The sequence below is a fragment of the Somniosus microcephalus genome, chromosome 3, assembly GCF_052327205.1.
Source record: "Somniosus microcephalus isolate GS21.2 chromosome 3, FLI_Smic_1.0, whole genome shotgun sequence".
Classification (NCBI taxonomy): Eukaryota; Metazoa; Chordata; class Chondrichthyes; order Squaliformes; family Somniosidae; genus Somniosus; species Somniosus microcephalus.
The window spans coordinates 38,020,301-38,040,120 of NC_140989.1; the positions used below are offsets into that span (position 1 = coordinate 38,020,301).

At 46.1% G+C, this 19,820-nt stretch overlaps 1 protein-coding gene across 1 annotated transcript in view; it reads right to left on the reverse strand.

Moving 5' to 3' along the window:
- ttc27 (tetratricopeptide repeat domain 27) overlaps nt 1–19,820 on the reverse strand; it is a 237,478-nt gene that overhangs the window by 86,931 nt on the left and 130,727 nt on the right. The window contains exons 11-12 of the mRNA XM_085977359.1: nt 732–827; nt 126–248 (exon numbers count right to left, since the gene is read on the reverse strand). Of these exons, the coding sequence (XP_085833485.1) occupies nt 126–248; nt 732–827 (219 nt within the window). The remainder of the gene's footprint in view (nt 1–125; nt 249–731; nt 828–19,820) is intronic.

Consider the following 19,820-nt stretch of genomic DNA (forward strand, 5'->3'; position numbering starts at 1 on the left):
TGGGAACAAGCAGATTGAAAGAATAACTCGTTCGATAACATGGTCTTGCAGCACACAAAAAGCCCCTCTAATAACCCGTGCTACATTCAGCCGAATTGTTATTTCCAAGCGCAGTGTCCTCTCACCTTTCCATGTTTCCCAATTCTTTCGTAGCAAATCACAACATCTTCCCACATTTCCAGCTGCTCAAAGATCTGCTGAGCCGAACTGGTGCATCCCAGCTCAAACAACAGTGTGGCTAGCTGCCGCTAAATGGGGAAAAGAAAGATAATTCATATGAAAAACTCCTGTAATGTATTCATCTGCCTCACTCGCGATGAAAAGAACATTTCCTGCAAAAGAAGTTTTAAAATATGATTGCCACAGAGGGCGCTTCTCGAGGACTAAGAGAATTTAGTCTGCCGAATGCTAACTTTGTTGTCAAATAAAGTGAAATCTGAGACTGGAAAACTCTTCAGCCACAATGCTAAAGAGTCACTGTATATAAAACACAAAAATCAAACTTATATCTGTAATAAACATGTTTTCAGGTGTCCACTTGCCTCTGCGTCAGAAGGTTGTGGGTTCAAGCCACTCTCTAGAGACTTGAGCACATAATCTAGGCTGTCACTTCAGTGCAGCACCGAGATAGCACTGCACAGTCGGGAGGTGCCGTCTTTTGGATAAGATGTTAAACTGGCTACATTATGCTCCTTAGAGATGGAGAGAACATTGGGCACTCATAGACGTACCTGAACAGCACAGTGTGGAGGCACTTGGCAACAGTAGAAGATCTTTAGACGCTCCACTACAGATGTGGTCTTGTCTTCAAAGTGATCTGCAAGAGCCTAAGCAGGACAGGTAAAGTAAAGCAATAATTCTGTAACAGTTCAGCAAGTTCCATGGTCTGTGCTTCATCAGCTAACCTCAGCACGATAGTTGGCTTCAGTGCCCGTGACAGGGCGGGGAAAATCGCCCCCGATCACTATCCAGCAACCCTTCTAGAATTGTGTATGTATGTGGAGATGAAGTGAGGACAGGACTGGGCATGGCCATGTTTGAATAGTTTGTCATCACCACAGTCAAGGCCCAGGTATGAATAATGGCCATTGAGCAAGGTACCAATGGATAGCCATTACCTAAGGAACTGTATCCCAGAAAGGACTCAACGCTTCCAGGAGGGATTGGGTGGTGGGGGGGGGGGGGGGGGGATAAACACATTAATGTTTTGCCATTTTATTATTTTCCACAAAGTGCGGAAAAATCTATACAATACTTCAAAAATCACAGAAACTAGAACTAGGGGGCATAATCTTAGAATAAGGGGCTGCTCTTTCAAAACTGAGATGAGGAGAAACTTCTTCACTCAGAGGGTAGTAGGTCTGTGGAATTTGCTGCCCCAGAAAGCTGTGGAAGCTACATCATTAAATAAATTTAAAACAGAAATAGACAGTTTCTTAGAAGTAAAGGGAATTAGGGGTTACAGGGAGCGGGCAGGAAATTGGACATGAGTCTATGTTCGGAACGGTCATGGCCCTGTGGGTAACGGAGCGGGCCCAGGGGCCGTGTAGCCTGGTTCTGCTCCTACTTCTTGTGTTCTAATTATGTGTTAGATTTCAGGAGATGGTTCTATTCCTGTTCCTGGCTGGGGTGGAGTGGAGATCACCTTTTACAGAAGGTAAGTACTGTAGAAAATATAGGGACAGTGATCTCCTGGACAAGTTTCGATCGCCTAGATGGGTCGGAGAGGAATTTCCCAGATTTTTTTCTCCCAAATTGGCCATTGGGTTTTTTATCTGTTTTTTCGCCTCTCCCAGGAGATCACATGGGTTCGGGAGGGATGTAGAGTGATAGTAGATTTGAGGTTAGGATCAGATCAGCCATGATCTTATTGAATGGTGGAGCAGGCTCGAGGGGCCGATTGGCCTACTCCTGCTCCTATTTCTTATGTTCTTATGGAAGAGATGAAAATGGTCCAAAGTAATTCCCACGAGCTGGATTAGACGGCTTTTCCTCCTTTTCCCCAGGTTTTGATTAAACACAAAATTACTGTGAAAATCACCAGCAAAATGTATATTAAAGTACGGTACATAATGACAAGAAATAAGGCACTTCAACCTCCACTGCGAATAAGAACAATTCAATTGCATAAAATGTACAAGGAGTTAAAAATAACCAAGGTAAGTAGCAAGTTAGAAAAAAAATCCTTTCGCACCTGGGACCAAATCTGTCCCAAAGATTTTACGTGAAAAGTTTGGGCGGTTACAACTTACATTGTTTGTGGATGTGGGTCCACCCTACAAAACAGAATGCACAATTTTGCAGGGCTGATGCTAATCTGTTATAACTACACTTATACTGATATTTTTACATTGATCCAAAGTGGTTTTGGGTGTACAGCAATACAAAAGTGGCAGCATAACCCAAGAGATTAGCAAGCACACTCCAGCTCTGAGGTGAGAGATACCTCCAGGAGGCTGTCTCACACCAGTCTGAGTGCCCAACGTGTGCAGGATATAATCCAACTTTGAACTGCTGCAGGGATGCCGTGACACTGACTGATGTGGGGAGTGAAATACCACACTAGTGGTTTAGTGTGTTCAGTCTGGTCCACTCACATAGTGAGAGACATAGATACCCCAGAAAAGGTGCAGAGGAGGTCCACTAGATGGAAACCTGGTCTAAAAGCCTTTAATTCACGATAGGATCAAGGTGGCAGTCTCTCCTCTAGAAAAGCAAAGTCATCTTATCCATTTAGAAAAAACAACAGTTCTTCTTTCACAGAATCCAAGAGCCTCTTAAATGACCCCCAGGGTTTTGCCTCTACTGGCTTACCTGGAAGTACATTCCAAGCTTTAATCATCCCTCCACCTCTCTTGCTCCATTCTTCACTTCTATATCTAATCCTCCTTCACTGTTTCCATCTCTCCTCTTCTTTCTCATTCCTCTTTTCCTTCACTTTGGTTTCTCTCTCTATTTCACTTCTTTCCTCTTTGACTTATCTTTGGCTCTCCTCCATTACTTTTTTCTCTCTTTTTCTCAGTCTCCACCTTCACTTTCTCACACTCTCGTTCACTTGTGTTCTCGTTCTCACGCTCCCAGCTGCTTTGCTTCGGATTCTTTCCCTTCTCATCTTTATTTGTTTTCCCTCATTCTCATTGCTGTGTTCTTAACTCTCATTTGTTTGTCTCTGCAAAACTTGCACTGCCAAGTGGGAAGACTGCGGGAATTGGGAGGGAGTGGGCTGGAGAACTGAAGCAGCAAGGAGTGGGCCGTAGAGTAAATGACAATCAACAGGAACCGTTGTAGACACACTGTGGTACAAAAGGGGCAGGTTAAAGATAATAGAATGACAATGCTCACTCCTCCCAGGTCTTTGTCACCCAGACAGGCTTCGTGCCCAGACCCGGACAGGCCTTGTGTCTCCACCTAGACAGACCTTACACCCACTATTAACGCATTATATGGTTATTCACTATACAGCAAATATACTATTAATAATTTTTCTTCATCGGCAGCTTGTTTTCCAATCAATGCAGAAGGAGCTTTTCACAATAAACTGCCTGCAAGTCTCTCTAGAAACACAGGACAATAAAACCAGAGTAATGTATGGCATTAAGCTACAAAACCAGACATTAACCACAAAATCTTTTATAGTCTGAGGCAGTCACTAAAAAAACTAACCCACTAGGAAATACGGAAAAACAATTGAAAGCAACCCCTCCCATCAATCAAATTCCATGCTGAAGATCACTTAATTTTTTTTCATCAATGTTACTACAATGGAGTGTACATTTCAGAACACTTTCTGGAAAGTCATCTCACTGCTCAACATGAACAGGTAGAGAAGTGTTCAAGTTGTTTTAGAAAACATTTTTAACTGGAGTCATTTATTTTGCTTATTTCAGATCAGTAACAATATACAGGAACCTCTTTTTTATCCGGCACCGACGGGACCGGTGTGGTGCCGGCTGATCAAAAAGTCCGGATTACAGAGAGGTATACTTACCGAGGTACGAGAGCCCCGTACACAGCCACAGGTGCAGGAGCCCCGGTTACACGGCCACAGGTGCAGGAACCCCGGTTACACGGCCACAGGTGCAGGAACCCCGGTTACACGGCCACAGGTGCAGGAGCCCCGGTTACACGGCCACAGGTGCAAGAGTACCTGTTACACGGCCACAGGTGCAAGAGTCCCTGTTACACGGTCACAGGTGCAGGAGTCCCTGTTACACGGCCACAGGTGCAGGAGTCCCTGTTACACGGCCACAGGTGCAGGAGACCCTGTTACATGGCCACAGGTGCAGGAGACCCTGTTACACGGCCACAGGTGCAGGAGACCCTGTTACACGGACACAGGTGCAGGAGACCCTGTTACACGGCCACAGGTGCAGGAGTCCCTGTTACACGGCCACAGGTGCAGGAACCCCGGTTACACGGCCACAGGTGCAGGAGCCCCGGTTACACGGCCACAGGTGCAAGAGTACCTGTTACACGGCCACAGGTGCAGGAGACCCTGTTACACGGCCACAGGTGCAGGAGCCCCGGTTACACGGCCACAGGTGCAGGAGTCCCTGTTGCACGGCCACAGGTGCAAGAGTCCCTGTTACACGGCCACAGGTGCAGGAGTCCCTGTTGCACGGCCACAGGTGCAGGAGTCCCTGTTACACGGCCACAGGTGCAGGAGTCCCTGCTACACGGCCACAGGTGCAGGAGTCCCTGTTACACGGCCACAGATCCAGGAGACCCTGTTACACGGCCACAGGTGCAGGAGACCCTGTTACACGGCCACAGGTGCAAGAGTCCCTGTTACACGGCCACAGGTGCAGGAGTCCCTGTTACACGGCCACAGGTGCAGGAGTCCCTGTTACACGGCCACAGGTGCAGGAGTCCCTGTTACACGGCCACAGGTGCAGGAGTCCCTGTTACACGGCCACAGGTGCAGGAGTCCCTGTTACACGGCCACAGGTGCAGGAGACCCTGTTACACGGCCACAGGTGCAGGAGACCCTGTTACACGGCCACAGGTGCAGGAGTCCCTGTTACACGGCCACAGGTGCAGGAACCTCGGTTACACGGCCACAGGTGCAGGAGACCCTGTTACACGGCCACAGGTGCAGGAACCCCGGTTACACGGCCACAGGTGCAAGAGTCCCTGTTACACGGCCACAGGTGCAGGAACCTCGGTTACACGGCCACAGGTGCAGGAGACCCTGTTACACGGCCACAGGTGCAGGAACCTCGGTTACACGGCTACAGATCCAGGAGACCCTGTTACACGGCCACAGATCCAGGAGACCCTGTTACACGGCCACAGGTGCAGGAACCCCGGTTACACGGCCACAGGTGCAGGAACCCTGGTTACACGGCCACAGGTGCAGGAGTCCCTGCTGCACGGCCACAGGTGCAGGAGTCCCGGTTACACGGCCACTAATATATAGTAAAATTACCTGAACCTACTCCTGAATTTTTCCGGTTAAGAGAGATTTCCGGGCATTTAGGTGCCGGTTAAAAGAGAGTTTCCTGTACATGAAGAAAATCTATCACATTCCATCTTTTAAAAAGTGTCAAAAGTATTTTGTTTATTTATTTATTTATTTATTTTTTTTAAAGGGAAAGATAGACAGTAATTTCCTGCTTTGACACTGATAACTTGCCCTCTCCCCAAGGACAGAAGCCAGAGACTTATAAGCAGCTGCCACTCTACAGAAACTCCCCCGAATAATTAGCCTCGGGATGTGCCGAATTAGACCCGCATGCACGAACTGCGCAGTGACCTTAACAAGGTTCAGAAACAGATTAAACGCAGCTCCGTCTTAGCGGCTAGCCATCGCAACCGTGACCCAGATTTTGCACGAGCAACACCAGGGGGAGATCAGCAAGTGTTTAATTTAAAAAGAAAAAGTAGCCATTGTCATGAATCTTATCATTCATGAAGAAATGACTCATGAACTAACACCGGGCGGCCAGCTGATGGCGCCGTCCAAGGAGTATAAATACTCGGGCGTGGGCCCAGCTTGCCCAGGACGTTTTTGTAACTAGGAACTAGTGACGTAACTAGAATCTCATGGTTGTGAAACAGTTGATTAAAGCCTTGTTTTATACTCAACCAAGTGCTTAGTGAGTTTTCTTACGTCAGCCATAACAAAAGATTTCCAATAGCCTCACGTGATCTTCATCATCAGGCATTTAAAGAGTGATTAAGTGCAAATTATGGCTGGATTATTTCACGTATCAGGCAGTGGATAACTTGATTGCTTGCGCCACAATTTTGGCAAAAGGGCTCTCTTAAAATAATCAACACCTGCAGCAGCTTCTGGTTGTTCATACATTTCACCAGTCCAATTGGCCGCAAAGAAAGTGTTCACAGATAAGAGTGCCGGACTTGGAAAAAGCAATGTTAGCAGGGTAATCAGGGAGGCGGCCCAAATTAAGTGGGCAGAAAAGTTAGTTAGCGGGTCAACAGATCAGCAGCGGGAAATAATGATGGATAGAGTACACAATAAAGATAAGAACATAAGAAATAGGAGCAGGAGTAGGCCAATCGGCCCCTCGAGCCTGCTCCGCCATTCAATAAGATCATGGCTGATCTGATCCTAACCGCCAATCCACTATCACAGAACCATCTCCTGAATCTAACAGAATTAGACACACAAAATAGGAGCAGGATCAGGCTACACGGCCACTGGGCCCGCTCCGCTACCCACAGGGCCATCACCGATCCGAACCTAGACTCATGTCCAAATTCCTGCCCGCTCCCCGTAACCCTTAATTCCCTTTACTTCTAGGAAACTGTCTATTTCTGCTTTAAATTTATGTAATGATGTAGCTTCTACAGCTTTTTGGGGCAGCATATTCCATGGACCTACCACCCTCTGAGTGAAGTAGTTCCTCCTCATCTCAGTTTTGAAAGAGCAGCCCCTTATTCTAAGACTATGCCCCCTAGTTCTAGTTTCACCCATCATCGGGAACATCTTCCCCGCATCCACCCGATCCAACCCCTTCACAATCTTATATGTTTCAATAAGATCGCCTCTCATTCTTCTGAACTCCAATGAGTAGAGTCCCAATCTACTCAACCTCTCCTCATATGTCCATCCCCTCATCCCCGGGATTAACCGAGTGAACCTTCTTTGTACTGACTCGAGCGCAAGTATGTCCTTTCTTAAGTATGGACACCAAAACTGTACGCAGTATTCCAGGTGCGGTCTCACCAATACCTTGTACAACTGAAGCAATACCTCCCTATTTTTATATTCTATCCCCCAGCAATGAAAGCCAACATTCCATTGGCCTTCTTAATCACTTGCTGCACCTGCATACTAACCTTTTGAGTTTCGTGCACCAGGACCCCCAGATCCCTTTGTACTTCAGTACTTTCCAGTTTCTTGCCATTAAGATAATAACTTGCTCTACGATTTTTCCTGCCAAAGTGCATAACCTCACACTTTCCAGTATTGTATTCCATCTGCCAAGTCTCTGCCCACTTACTTAGCCTGTCTATGTCCCCTTGAAGGTTTTTTATGTCCTCCTCACTCACTACTTTCCCCCCCATCTTAGTATCATCTGCAAACTTTGATATGTTACACTCGGTCCCCTCCTCCAAATCGTTAATATAGATTGTAAAGAGTTGGGGACCCAGCACTGACCCCTGCGGAACACCACTAGTTACTGATTGCCAGTCTGAGAATGAACCATTTATCCCAACTCTCTGCCTTCTGTTAGATAGCCAATCCTCTATCCATGCCAGAATATTACCCCCAATCCCGTGATTTTTTTATCTTAAGCAATAATCTTGTGTGGCACCTTGTCAAATGCCTTTTGGAAGTCTAAATACACTACGTCCACTGGTTCCCCTTTATCCACCCTATACGTTACTTCCTCAAAGAACTCCAGCAAATTTGTCAAACATGACTTCCCCTTCATAAAACCATGCTGATTTTGTCCTATTAAATTATGATTATCCAAATGTCCTGTTACTGTCTCCTTAATAATGGACTCCAAAATTTTACCTACTGCAGATGTTAGGCTAACCGGTCTATAGTTTCCAGCCTTCTGTCTACTGCCCTTTTTAAATAAGGGTGTTACATTAGCAGTTTTCCAGTCTGCCGGGACCATTGCCGAGTCCAGGGAGTTTTGGAAAATTATTACCAATGCATCCACAATCCCTACCGCCACTTCCCTCAAGACCCTAGGATGTAAGCCATCAGGTCCAGGTGATTTATCTGCCTTGAGTCCCATTATTTTACCGAGTACCACTTCCTTAGTGATTTTAATCGTGTTTAGCTCCTCCTCCCCTATAGCCCCCTGTTTGTCCAGTGTTGGGATATTCTTAGTGTCCTCTACTGTAAAGACTGATACAAAATATTCATTCAGTGTTTTTGCCATCTCCATATTTCCCACCATTAATTTCCCGGTCTCATCCTCTAAGGGACCAACATTTACTTTAGCCACCCTTTTTCTTTTTATATAACTATAAAAACTCTTACTATCTGTTTTTATATTTTTTGCTAATTTACTTTCATAATCTATCTTCCCTTTCTTAATCAATCTTTTTGTTATTTTTTGCTGTCTTTTAAAGTTTTCCCAATCCTCTATCCTCCCACTAGATTTGGCTACTTTATATGCCCTTGTTTTTAGTCGAATACTATCCTTAATTTCTTTACTTAGCCACGGATGGCTGTCTTTTCTTTTACACCCTTTTCTTCTCAGTGGAATATATATTTTTTGGAAGTTGTAAAATAACTCCTTAAATGTACACCACTGATCATGTATCGTCTTACCCTTTAATCTATTTTCCCAATCCACTCTACTCAATTCCGCTCTCATACCTTCATAGTCTCCTTTATTCAAGCTTAGCACGCTTGTTTGAGATCCAACCTTCTCACCCTCTAATTGAATATGGAATTCAACCATGTTATGGTCACTCATTCCAAGGGGATCCTTGACTCGGACATTTTTAATTAATCCTGTCTCGTTACACAGGACCAGATCTAAGGTTGCCTGCCCCCTGGTCGGTTCAGTTACATACTGCTCAAGAAACCCATCCCTAATACACTCAATGAACTCATCCTCAAGGCAGCCCTGCCCAATTTGATTTGTCCAATTAATATGATAGTTAAAATCCCCCATAATTATAGATGTTCCCTTATTACAAGCCTCAACTATTTCCTGATTGATACTCCGTCCAACAGAGTTGCCACAGTTCGGAGGCCTACAGACTACGCCCACTAGTGGTTTTTTCCCCTTATTATTCCTTACCTCCACCCAAACTGTTTCATTGTCCTGATCTTTTGACCCAATATCATTTCTCTGTATTACAGTGATTCCTTCCTTTATTAACATAGCCACCCCACCTCCCCTTCCTTCCTGCCTGTCCTTCCTGATCGTTAAATAACCTGGTATGTTTAATTCCCAGGCATGGTCACCCTGCAGCCATGTTTCTGTAATGGCCACAAGATCATACCCATATGTAGTTATTTGTGCCATTAACTCGTCTATTTTGTTACGAATGCTACGTGCATTCAGATAGAGAACTTTCAAATATGTTTTGTGACACTTAGTTCCTGCTTTTGCCCTTTTTATTACTTTACCTTTTACTCCATACCTTCTGCCCCTTCCTGACACGCTCTGGTTTTTAATTTCCCCACTGCTACCTAAGCCTATGATATTCCTATAAAGTGAAAAGGGGTGCAATTAAATACAAGAGCTTGTGGATAAATAAACAGAACAAGTACAACAGGTAATCAAGCCTAATATAGAAAGTGAAGTAGGGAGGTGAAGAGAGAGATTAGCAGGGAATGTGGAAAAAAGCTAGGAGACAATATATAAAGATAAATAGTAAGGGCTTTTGTGTGCATATGAAAAGTAAAATAGTTAAAGAGAGGGTAGGCCCACTCAGGGATGAAGGAGGGAGTCGAATGTTGGAGGGTGAGGATATGGCGGAGATAGTGAATAAATATTTCGCATTGCTTTTTACAAGTGATGGTGGAAGTGAGAGAGAGCCTAGTTGCACCAGAGGAGAATCACAGAATCACAGAAACCCCACAGTGCAGATAGAGGCCATTTCGGCCCATCGAGCCTGCACCGACACATATCCCACCCTATCCCCGTAACCCCACGTATTTAATCCCCCTAACACTAAGGGTCAATTTATCATAGCCAATCAACCTAACACGGCCACAGATCGAGGAGACCCTGTTACACGGCCACAGGTGCAGGAGACCCTGTTACACGGCCACAGGTGCAAGAGTCCCTGTTACACGGCCACAGGTGCAGGAGTCCCTGTTACACGGCCACAGGTGCAGGAGACCCTGTTACACGGCCACAGGTGCAGGAGACCCTGTTACACGGCCACAGGTGCAGGAGTCCCTGTTACACGGCCACAGGTGCAAGGGTCCCTGTTACACGGCCACAGGTGCAGGAGTCCCTGTTGCACGGCCACAGGTGCAAGAGTCCCTGTTACACGGCCACAGGTGCAGGAGTCCCTGTTACACGGCCACAGGTGCAGGAGTCCCTGCTACACGGCCACAGGTGCAGGAGTCCCTGTTACACGGCCACAGATCCAGGAGACCCTGTTACACGGCCACAGGTGCAGGAACCCCGGTTACACGGCCACAGGTGCAGGAGTCCCTGTTACACGGCCACAGGTGCAAGAGTCCCTGTTACACGGTCACAGGTGCAGGAGTCCCTGTTACACGGCCACAGGTGCAGGAGTCCCTGTTACACGGCCACAGGTGCAGGAGACCCTGTTACATGGCCACAGGTGCAGGAGACCCTGTTACACGGCCACAGGTGCAGGAGACCCTGTTACACGGACACAGGTGCAGGAGACCCTGTTACACGGCCACAGGTGCAGGAGTCCCTGTTACACGGCCACAGGTGCAGGAACCCCGGTTACACGGCCACAGGTGCAGGAGCCCCGGTTACACGGCCACAGGTGCAGGAGTCCCTGTTGCACGGCCACAGGTGCAAGAGTCCCTGTTACACGGCCACAGGTGCAGGAGTCCCTGTTACACGGCCACAGGTGCAGGAGCCCCGGTTACACGGCCACAGGTGCAGGAGTCCCTGTTGCACGGCCACAGGTGCAAGAGTCCCTGTTACACGGCCACAGGTGCAGGAGTCCCTGTTGCACGGCCACAGGTGCAGGAGTCCCTGTTACACGGCCACAGGTGCAGGAGTCCCTGCTACACGGCCACAGGTGCAGGAGTCCCTGTTACACGGCCACAGATCCAGGAGACCCTGTTACACGGCCACAGGTGCAGGAGACCCTGTTACACGGCCACAGGTGCAAGAGTCCCTGTTACACGGCCACAGGTGCAGGAGTCCCTGTTACACGGCCACAGGTGCAGGAGTCCCTGTTACACGGCCACAGGTGCAGGAGTCCCTGTTACACGGCCACAGGTGCAGGAGACCCTGTTGCACGGCCACAGGTGCAGGAGACCCTGTTACACGGCCACAGGTGCAGGAGTCCCTGTTACACGGCCACAGGTGCAGGAACCTCGGTTACACGGCCACAGGTGCAGGAGACCCTGTTACACGGCCACAGGTGCAGGAACCCTGGTTACACGGCCACAGGTGCAAGAGTCCCTGTTACACGGCCACAGGTGCAGGAACCTCGGTTACACGGCCACAGGTGCAGGAGACCCTGTTACACGGCCACAGGTGCAGGAACCTCGGTTACACGGCCACAGATCCAGGAGACCCTGTTACACGGCCACAGATCCAGGAGACCCTGTTACACGGCCACAGATCCAGGAGACCCTGTTACACGGCCACAGGTGCAGGAACCCCGGTTACACGGCCACAGGTGCAGGAACCCTGGTTACACGGCCACAGGTGCAGGAGTCCCTGCTGCACGGCCACAGGTGCAGGAGTCCCGGTTACACGGCCACTAATATATAGTAAAATTACCTGAACCTACTCCTGAATTTTTCCGGTTAAGAGAGATTTCCGGGCATTTAGGTGCCGGTTAAAAGAGAGTTTCCTGTACATGAAGAAAATCTATCACATTCCATCTTTTAAAAAGTGTCAAAAGTATTTTGTTTATTTATTTATTTATTTATTTTTTTTAAAGGGAAAGATAGACAGTAATTTCCTGCTTTGACACTGATAACTTGCCCTCTCCCCAAGGACAGAAGCCAGAGACTTATAAGCAGCTGCCACTCTACAGAAACTCCCCCGAATAATTAGCCTCGGGATGTGCCGAATTAGACCCGCATGCACGAACTGCGCAGTGACCTTAACAAGGTTCAGAAACAGATTAAACGCAGCTCCGTCTTAGCGGCTAGCCATCGCAACCGTGACCCAGATTTTGCACGAGCAACACCAGGGGGAGATCAGCAAGTGTTTAATTTAAAAAGAAAAAGTAGCCATTGTCATGAATCTTATCATTCATGAAGAAATGACTCATGAACTAACACCGGGCGGCCAGCTGATGGCGCCGTCCAAGGAGTATAAATACTCGGGCGTGGGCCCAGCTTGCCCAGGACGTTTTTGTAACTAGGAACTAGTGACGTAACTAGAATCTCATGGTTGTGAAACAGTTGATTAAAGCCTTGTTTTATACTCAACCAAGTGCTTAGTGAGTTTTCTTACGTCAGCCATAACAAAAGATTTCCAATAGCCTCACGTGATCTTCATCATCAGGCATTTAAAGAGTGATTAAGTGCAAATTATGGCTGGATTATTTCACGTATCAGGCAGTGGATAACTTGATTGCTTGCGCCACAATTTTGGCAAAAGGGCTCTCTTAAAATAATCAACACCTGCAGCAGCTTCTGGTTGTTCATACATTTCACCAGTCCAATTGGCCGCAAAGAAAGTGTTCACAGATAAGAGTGCCGGACTTGGAAAAAGCAATGTTAGCAGGGTAATCAGGGAGGCGGCCCAAATTAAGTGGGCAGAAAAGTTAGTTAGCGGGTCAACAGATCAGCAGCGGGAAATAATGATGGATAGAGTACACAATAAAGATAAGAACATAAGAAATAGGAGCAGGAGTAGGCCAATCGGCCCCTCGAGCCTGCTCCGCCATTCAATAAGATCATGGCTGATCTGATCCTAACCGCCAATCCACTATCACAGAACCATCTCCTGAATCTAACAGAATTAGACACACAAAATAGGAGCAGGATCAGGCTACACGGCCACTGGGCCCGCTCCGCTACCCACAGGGCCATCACCGATCCGAACCTAGACTCATGTCCAAATTCCTGCCCGCTCCCCGTAACCCTTAATTCCCTTTACTTCTAGGAAACTGTCTATTTCTGCTTTAAATTTATGTAATGATGTAGCTTCTACAGCTTTTTGGGGCAGCATATTCCATGGACCTACCACCCTCTGAGTGAAGTAGTTCCTCCTCATCTCAGTTTTGAAAGAGCAGCCCCTTATTCTAAGACTATGCCCCCTAGTTCTAGTTTCACCCATCATCGGGAACATCTTCCCCGCATCCACCCGATCCAACCCCTTCACAATCTTATATGTTTCAATAAGATCGCCTCTCATTCTTCTGAACTCCAATGAGTAGAGTCCCAATCTACTCAACCTCTCCTCATATGTCCATCCCCTCATCCCCGGGATTAACCGAGTGAACCTTCTTTGTACTGACTCGAGCGCAAGTATGTCCTTTCTTAAGTATGGACACCAAAACTGTACGCAGTATTCCAGGTGCGGTCTCACCAATACCTTGTACAACTGAAGCAATACCTCCCTATTTTTATATTCTATCCCCCAGCAATGAAAGCCAACATTCCATTGGCCTTCTTAATCACTTGCTGCACCTGCATACTAACCTTTTGAGTTTCGTGCACCAGGACCCCCAGATCCCTTTGTACTTCAGTACTTTCCAGTTTCTTGCCATTAAGATAATAACTTGCTCTACGATTTTTCCTGCCAAAGTGCATAACCTCACACTTTCCAGTATTGTATTCCATCTGCCAAGTCTCTGCCCACTTACTTAGCCTGTCTATGTCCCCTTGAAGGTTTTTTATGTCCTCCTCACTCACTACTTTCCCCCCCATCTTAGTATCATCTGCAAACTTTGATATGTTACACTCGGTCCCCTCCTCCAAATCGTTAATATAGATTGTAAAGAGTTGGGGACCCAGCACTGACCCCTGCGGAACACCACTAGTTACTGATTGCCAGTCTGAGAATGAACCATTTATCCCAACTCTCTGCCTTCTGTTAGATAGCCAATCCTCTATCCATGCCAGAATATTACCCCCAATCCCGTGATTTTTTTATCTTAAGCAATAATCTTGTGTGGCACCTTGTCAAATGCCTTTTGGAAGTCTAAATACACTACGTCCACTGGTTCCCCTTTATCCACCCTATACGTTACTTCCTCAAAGAACTCCAGCAAATTTGTCAAACATGACTTCCCCTTCATAAAACCATGCTGATTTTGTCCTATTAAATTATGATTATCCAAATGTCCTGTTACTGTCTCCTTAATAATGGACTCCAAAATTTTACCTACTGCAGATGTTAGGCTAACCGGTCTATAGTTTCCAGCCTTCTGTCTACTGCCCTTTTTAAATAAGGGTGTTACATTAGCCGTTTTCCAGTCTGCCGGGACCATTGCCAAGTCCAGGGAGTTTTGGAAAATTATTACCAATGCATCCACAATCCCTACCGCCACTTCCCTCAAGACCCTAGGATGTAAGCCATCAGGTCCAGGTGATTTATCTGCCTTGAGTCCCATTATTTTACCGAGTACCACTTCCTTAGTGATTTTAATCGTGTTTAGCTCCTCCTCCCCTATAGCCCCCTGTTTGTCCAGTGTTGGGATATTCTTAGTGTCCTCTACTGTAAAGACTGATACAAAATATTCATTCAGTGTTTTTGCCATCTCCATATTTCCCACCATTAATTTCCCGGTCTCATCCTCTAAGGGACCAACATTTACTTTAGCCACCCTTTTTCTTTTTATATAACTATAAAAACTCTTACTATCTGTTTTTATATTTTTTGCTAATTTACTTTCATAATCTATCTTCCCTTTCTTAATCAATCTTTTTGTTATTTTTTGCTGTCTTTTAAAGTTTTCCCAATCCTCTATCCTCCCACTAGATTTGGCTACTTTATATGCCCTTGTTTTTAGTCGAATACTATCCTTAATTTCTTTACTTAGCCACGGATGGCTGTCTTTTCTTTTACACCCTTTTCTTCTCAGTGGAATATATATTTTTTGGAAGTTGTAAAATAACTCCTTAAATGTACACCACTGATCATGTATCGTCTTACCCTTTAATCTATTTTCCCAATCCACTCTACTCAATTCCGCTCTCATACCTTCATAGTCTCCTTTATTCAAGCTTAGCACGCTTGTTTGAGATCCAACCTTCTCACCCTCTAATTGAATATGGAATTCAACCATGTTATGGTCACTCATTCCAAGGGGATCCTTGACTCGGACATTTTTAATTAATCCTGTCTCGTTACACAGGACCAGATCTAAGGTTGCCTGCCCCCTGGTCGGTTCAGTTACATACTGCTCAAGAAACCCATCCCTAATACACTCAATGAACTCATCCTCAAGGCAGCCCTGCCCAATTTGATTTGTCCAATTAATATGATAGTTAAAATCCCCCATAATTATAGATGTTCCCTTATTACAAGCCTCAACTATTTCCTGATTGATACTCCGTCCAACAGAGTTGCCACAGTTCGGAGGCCTACAGACTACGCCCACTAGTGGTTTTTTCCCCTTATTATTCCTTACCTCCACCCAAACTGTTTCATTGTCCTGATCTTTTGACCCAATATCATTTCTCTGTATTACAGTGATTCCTTCCTTTATTAACATAGCCACCCCACCTCCCCTTCCTTCCTGCCTGTCCTTCCTGATCGTTAAATAACCTGGTATGTTTAATTCCCAGGCATGGTCACCCTGCAGCCATGTTTCTGTAATGGCCACAAGATCATACCCATATGTAGTTATTTGTGCCATTAACTCGTCTATTTTGTTACGAATGCTACGTGCATTCAGATAGAGAACTTTCAAATATGTTTTGTGACACTTAGTTCCTGCTTTTGCCCTTTTTATTACTTTACCTTTTACTCCATACCTTCTGCCCCTTCCTGACACGCTCTGGTTTTTAATTTCCCCACTGCTACCTAAGCCTATGATATTCCTATAAAGTGAAAAGGGGTGCAATTAAATACAAGAGCTTGTGGATAAATAAACAGAACAAGTACAACAGGTAATCAAGCCTAATATAGAAAGTGAAGTAGGGAGGTGAAGAGAGAGATTAGCAGGGAATGTGGAAAAAAGCTAGGAGACAATATATAAAGATAAATAGTAAGGGCTTTTGTGTGCATATGAAAAGTAAAATAGTTAAAGAGAGGGTAGGCCCACTCAGGGATGAAGGAGGGAGTCGAATGTTGGAGGGTGAGGATATGGCGGAGATAGTGAATAAATATTTCGCATTGCTTTTTACAAGTGATGGTGGAAGTGAGAGAGAGCCTAGTTGCACCAGAGGAGAATCACAGAATCACAGAAACCCCACAGTGCAGATAGAGGCCATTTCGGCCCATCGAGCCTGCACCGACACATATCTCACCCTATCCCCGTAACCCCACGTATTTAATCCCCCTAACACTAAGGGTCAATTTATCATAGCCAATCAACCTAACTCGCACATCTTTGGACAATGTGGAGCAATTGATAGAGCTCACTGTGGTAAAGGAATTGGTTCTGAAACAATTAGCAGAACTCAAGGTGGACAAGTCACTAGGTCCTGATGGCACGCACACAAGATTGTTGTAAAAGGTCAGACAGGAGATAACAGAGGCTCGGGCCACAATTTTTCAATCCTTAATATGCAAATTGTCTCCGGGGACTGGAGAATAGCCAAGTTAATACCCCTATTCAAAAAGGGACAGAAGGATAAGCTGGGTAAAAAGAACTATAGACCAGACAGTATACCAACAGCATGGGCAAACCCTTAGAATCCACAATTTGAGACTAAATTAATAAGCATTGAGGAGTGCATGGGTTAATCAAGAACAGCCAGCACAAATCTGTTAAAGGCAAGTGATGTTTGACAAGTTTTTGAAGAAGTAACCAATTGAATAGATAAAGGAAATGCAATAGATGCAGTAGATATGGATTGTCAGATGGTGGTTGATAAAGTGTCTCACAAAAGGATTGTGATTAAAATTGAGGAGTTTGGTGCAAGATGAAACATCAGCATGGATAGAAAGTTGATTATGGGCAGGAAACGTAAAAGAAAGTGAGTGTTCTTCAGATTAAAGAAAAATGTACATCAGGGGTTAATTCGGAGTCCACTTTTGTTCTTAGTGGATTGTTCTACATGGATTTTGGCAAAGCTTTTGACAAGGTCCCACGTGGCAGACTGGTCAGAAAAGTAAAAGCCCATGGGATCCAAGGGAAAGTGGATCCAAAATTGGCTCAGTGGCAAGAAACAAAGGGTAATGGTCGACGGGTGTTTTCGTGACTGGAAGGCTGTTTCCAGTGGGGTTCCGCAGGGCTCAGTACTAGGTCCCTTGCTTTTGTGGTATACATCAACGATTTAGACTTCAATATAGGGGCATGATTAAGAAGTTTGCAGCTGATACAAAAATTGGCCGTGTGGTTGATAGTGAGGATGAAAGCTGTAGACTACAGGAAGATAGCAATGGACTGGTCAAGTGGGAAGAAAACTAGCAAATGGAATTCAATCCGTAAAGGTGTGAGGTAATGCGTTTGGGGAGGGCTAACAAGGCAAGGGAATACACAATAAATGGTAGGACACTGAGAAGTGTAGAGGAACTGAGGGACCTTGGTGTGCATGTCCACAGATCCCTGAAGATAGCACGACAGGTAGATAAGGTGGTTAAGAAGGCATACAGGATACTTTCTCCTTTATTAGCCGTGGCATAGAATATAAGAGCAGGGAGGTTATGCTTGAACTGTATAAAACACTAGTTAGGCCATAGCTAGAGTACTGTGTGCAGTTCTGGTCACCACGTTACAGGAAAGTTGTGACTGCACTAGAGAGGGTTCAGAGGCGATTTACTGCAGTTGTACAGGGTCTTGGTGAGACCACACCTTGAGTATTGTGTGCAGTTTTGGTCACCTTATCTGAGGAAGGATGTTCTTGCCATGGAGGGAGTGCAGCGAAGATTCACCAGACTGATACCTGGGATGGCAGGAATGACGTATGAGGAGAGATTGGGTCGATTGGGCTTATACTCGCTGGAGTTTAGAAGAATGAGAAGGGATCTCATTAAAACTTATAAAATTCTAACAGGACTAGACAGACTAGATGGAGGAAGGATGTTCCCGATGGCGGGGGAGTCCAGAACCAGGGGTCACAGTCTAAGGATAAGGGGTAAGCCATTTAGGACTGAAAGGAGGAGGAATTTCTTCACCCAGAGAGTGGTGAACCTGTGGAATTCTCTACCACACAAGGCAGTTGAGGCCAATTCATTAAATATATTCAAGAAGGAGTTAGATATATTTCTTAAGGCTAAAGGGATCAAGGGATATGGGGAGAAGGCAGGGACAGGATACTGAATTTGGATGATCAGCCATGATCTCATTAAATGGCGGAACAGGCTCGAGGGGCCGAATGGCCTACTCCTGCTCCTACCTTCTATATTTCTATGTTGCCAGGACTGAAGAATTTTAGCTATGAGGAAAGATTGAATAGGTTGGGGTTGTTTTCTTTGGAACAGAGCAGGCTGAGGGGAGACTTGATTGAGGTGTATAAAATTATGAGGGGCCTAGATAAAGTGGATAGGAAGGACCTATTTCCCTTAGCAGAGAGGTCAATAACCAACTGGGGAATTTAAATTCAGTTAATTAAATAAATCTGGAATAAAAAGCTAGTATCAAGTAATGGTGACCATGAAACTATCGGATTGTCGTAAAAACCCATCTGGTTCACTAATGCCCTTTAGGGAAGGAAATCTGCCGTCCTTACCCAGTCTGGCCTATATGTGACTCCAGACCCACAGCAATGTGGTTGACTCTTAACTGCCCTCTGAAATGGCCCAGCAAGCCACTCAGTTTGTAAGAAACCGCTACGAGAAACAATATTAAGAATAAAACCGGATGGACCACCTGGCATCGACCTCAGCACCGGCTTCGGACACGACAACGGCACCCAGCCCAGTCAACCCTGCAAATTCCTCCTCACCAACATTTGGGAACTTGTGCCAAAATTGGGAGAGCTGGCCCCCAGACTAGTCAAGCAACAGCCTGACATAGTCATACTCACAGAATCATACCTTTCAGCCAATGTCCCAAACTCCTCCATCACCATCCCTGGGTATATCCTGAACCTCCGGCAGGACAGACTCACCAAAGGTGACGGCACAGTGGTATACAGTCAGGAAGGAGTAGCCCTGGGAGTCCTCAACATTGACTCCGGCCCCCATGAGGTCTCATGGCTTCAGGTCAAGCATGGGCAAGGAAACTTCCTGCTGATTACCACCTACCGCCCTCCCTCAGCTGATGAATCAGTACTTCTCCATGTTGAACACCACTTGGAAGAAGCACTGAGGTTAGCAAGGGCACCGAATGTACTCTGGGTGGGAGACTTCAATGTCCAACACCAAGAGTGGTTTGGTAGCACCACTACTGACCGAGCTGGCTGAGTCCTGAAGGACATAATTACCAGACTGGGCCTGCGGTAGGTGGTGAGAGGATCAATACGAGGGAAAAACATACTTGACCCCGTCCTCACCAATCTACCTGTCGCAGATGCATCTGTCCATGACAACATTGGTAGCAGTGACCACCGCACAGTCATTGCGGAGACAAAGTCCCGCCTTCACACTGAGGACACCCTCCATCGTGTTGTGAGGCATTACCACCGTGCTAAATGGGAT